The sequence below is a fragment of the Mandrillus leucophaeus genome, unplaced genomic scaffold (genome assembly GCF_000951045.1).
Source record: "Mandrillus leucophaeus isolate KB7577 unplaced genomic scaffold, Mleu.le_1.0 Scaffold331, whole genome shotgun sequence".
Classification (NCBI taxonomy): domain Eukaryota; kingdom Metazoa; phylum Chordata; class Mammalia; order Primates; family Cercopithecidae; genus Mandrillus; species Mandrillus leucophaeus.
The window spans coordinates 270,470-274,136 of record NW_012103488.1 but is presented as its reverse complement, the minus strand read 5'-3'; the positions used below and the strand labels follow the sequence as shown (position 1 = coordinate 274,136).

At 39.4% G+C, this 3,667-nt stretch overlaps 1 protein-coding gene across 1 annotated transcript in view; it reads left to right on the top strand.

The window, feature by feature from the left end:
• TBC1D12 (TBC1 domain family, member 12) overlaps positions 1-3,667 on the top strand; it is a 117,473-nt gene that overhangs the window by 75,262 nt on the left and 38,544 nt on the right. Inside the window, exon 7 of the mRNA XM_011988459.1 lies at positions 2,790-2,884. Within this exon, the coding sequence (XP_011843849.1) occupies positions 2,790-2,884 (95 nt within the window). The remainder of the gene's footprint in view (positions 1-2,789; positions 2,885-3,667) is intronic.

The following is a 3,667-nucleotide window of genomic DNA, read 5'->3' as shown; positions in this document are numbered from 1 at the left end:
CTGTAGTCCCAGCTACTCAGGAGGCTGAGGCAGGAGAATGGCGTAAATCCGGGAGGCGGAGCTTGCAGTGAGCCGAGATCCGGTCACTGCACTCCAGCCTGGGCGACAGAGCGAGACTCCGCCTCAAAAAAACAAACAAACAAACAAACAAACAAAAAAAAACAAATTCACTAATGCTTTCTTCTGGTTTATCTAGTCTGCTATTAAATCTAAATCTGTGTAATGGGCTTTTAATTTCAGATATGCTTTGTAACTGTAGAATATTCACTTGGTTCTTTTTATACATTCTATTTCTCTGTTGAAATTCTTCATCTTCCCATCCCATGTTCCTTCCCCCATCTTTTCCTCTATTTTCTCTTTAAAATTTATTATTATTTTTTTCTCTAGCACATATCAGCCAGATATTTTCTTTAACATATTTATAATAGTGTTGTCGTCTGTTAATTCCAATACTGCATCATCTGCAGGTCTGCCTCTGTTGGCTGTTTTTCCCCCTTATTTCCCCTTTAAAGTGGTTGTAAGTCACATTTTCTGCTTCTTTGTATATCTTAAATGTTTAAATTGTATGCCAGACATTGTATATAAAAAGAATGTAGAAACCAAAGCTGTGGTTTCCACTGCAGAGAAAACTGCTCTTTCCTGTTAGGCAGTTTGATTAAGGGCTTATCACCTCAATTCAACCATTAATTGATCTCGGTTGGGGCAAGGTTGCAGCTTTCGATAGATTTAGTTAACTTGAGTTTCAGATTTCTTGATGGGGAAAAAGTGTTTTTATTTTCTTCAGATTGAGTCTCGCTCTGTCGCCCGGGCTGGAGTGCAGTGGCGCAATCTCAGCTCACTGCAACCTCCGCCTCCCAGGTTCAAGCAATTTTCCTGGCTCAGCCCCCTGAGTAACTGGGATTACAGGCACGCTTCACCACGCCTGGCTAATTTTTGTATTTTTAGTAGAGATGGGGTTTCACCATGTTGGTCCGGCTGGTCTCGAACTCCTGACCTCAGATGATCCACCCACCTTGGCCTCCCAAAGTGCTGGAATTACAGCACTTTGAGCCCCCACAAAGTGGTGCCACTTTGGAGCCACCACACCCAGCCCAAAGTTTTCTATTTTGATTACAGGTATCTCCCTCCAATGATAGGCCCTCTCAAGACCTTGTGACTTTGGGTGATTTTATTCAGCATTTCTAGCCTGGCCTTCTGCATTCAGAAAAGTCCCATAGGGAAAACCAGGTACACATTCAGGACTCCTCCAGATTCCTGTCTATCACATCAGTTTTATTTGGCCATGTGTAGCTTTTCTGGTTTCTCTTCCTTCAACCAGAGTGACTTTGTCTATGGCAAGCTTGATCCTAAGCCCATACCCAGACCTGGCAGATACCCCTAGGAAGAAAAATGGACACTGGTGTCTACTTATTGGGGGAACCAGCCCCTGATATTTCAACGTAGGTTCTTTTCTGTTTTCCCTAAGTGTCGGCTGGTCTGAGAAATAAAGGGAAAGAATACAAAAGAGAGAAATTTTAAAGCTGGGTGTCCGGGGAACGCATCACATGTCGGCAGGTTCCATGATGCCCCTTGAGCCACAAAAACCAGCAAGTTTTTATTAGGGGTTTCAAAAGGGGAGGGGTATACGAATAGGGAATGGGTCACAGAGATCACATGCTTCAAAGGCAATAAAATATCGCAAGGGCAGAGAGACAGAGTGAGATCACAAGGCCATGGTGAAACTAGAATTACTGATGAAGGTCCATGTTCTGCTGGGCACACGTTGTCATTGATAAACATCTTAACAGGAAACAGGGTTCGTGAGCAGACAGCCGGTCTGACTAGAATTCACCAGGCTGGAATTTCCTAATCCTAGCAAGCCTGGGGGTGCTGCAGGAGACCAGGGTGTATTTCATCCCTTATCTTCAACTGCATAAGACAGACAGACACAGAGTGGCCATTTTAGAGACCTTCGCCTGGAAATGCATTCGTTTGTCCAGAGTTATTCCTTGCTGAGAAAAGAATTCAGCAATATTTCTCCTATTCGCTTTCTGGAAGAAGAGAAATATGACCCTGTTCTGTCTGGCCCTGTAGGCCGTCAGACTTTATTGTTATCTCCCTTATTCCCTGAAAATTGCTGTTATCCTGTTCTTTTCAAGGTGCTCAGATTTCATATTGTTCAAACACACATGCTTTACAAACAATTTGTGCAGATAACGCAATCATCACAGGGTCCTGAGGTGACATACATCTTCAGCTCATGAAGATGATGGGATTAAGAGATTAAAGTAAAGACAGACATAGGAAATTATAAGAGTGTTGATTGGGGAAGTGATAAATGGCCATGAAATCTTCACAATTTATGTTCTTCTGCTGTGGCTTCAGCCGGTCCCTCTGTTTGGGTTCCCTGACTTCCCGCAACATCTGCTCACCAAGGAAAGCCTCTTACTTTTCTGGAATTTAAATCCTATTGATCTCTCTATATCCATAGCTCTCTGATGATTTTTTAAATTTGATATTTGTAGTTTTTTTCGTAGTTGTTACCATGAAAATAATGGTCTGCCTTTATCTTCTGTAAAAACTGGAACTAGAAATCTTTTACCATATAACTTTCTGATAAATGTATAGCTATCTTTTTTGTACAAGAGACTAACAAGTTCTAACAAAAGCTATGTGACATTTCTTATAATTTCTTGATTATTCAGCTTTTAACTTTAATTAAATAGCACATACGCTGTGTGATCATTCTGTATTTATAAAATTGAACTTGTTACAGCCAAGTGATCATTTAAATTGTATCTGCTTGGTAAATGCAGGTGTATCTGTTGCTGATCGAGAGGCCAGTCTGGAATTAATTAAGTTGGACATATCCCGTACATTTCCATCTCTCTACATCTTTCAGAAGGTGAGGGTTTCTAACTAGCTTGTCATTACTTAAAAAAAAAAATCTATCAATATCCAAGGCAACAGATTATTTAAATGAAGAGCTATTACTTTAAAAAAGGCAAAACTATAGAAATTGGGAACCTTGTATAAAAATCTAAAACTAGTTATAAAATTATAAAGGAATTTCTATTATTTTATTCCACTGACCAAAATACATTGTAGTTAGCATAGCATTTAATACCTTTTATGTAGTAGGTACTTGATGAATTTTATTACAGTGAATTTGTTTTGCTTTTTATTTTGTAAGATATATGAATTATTAATGTTTTGGCCTAGTATATTGTTAAAGTATAAAGAACTTTGTCACAAAACTTAAAATGTTTCAGAATTATCATTAAAATAGGAAGAAATGGGTTTTTTTTTGTACATAGGCTATTATGAAGTTGATTATACCTTATTGAAAGAGAAATGACTACATTATATATACTTTACCTTTGGCGGAAGTCTTTATTTTTATTTCTTTTTAAATTTGAGATCAGGTCTTGCTGTGTTGCCCAGGCTGGACTCGAACTCCTAGGCTCAAGCAATCCTCCTGCATCGGCCTCCTGAGTAGCTGGGATTATGGGATTACAGGCATGTACCACCACACCCAGCTGATTCAAGTCTTTATACATGGAATTCTTCTATGTTTAGATTTATAAAAATAAAATGAGATAAAAATTTTTACCATTAAGATTAAAATTATTGGCCGGGCGCGGTGGCTCAAGCGTGTAATCCCAGCACTTTGGGAGGCCGAGACGGG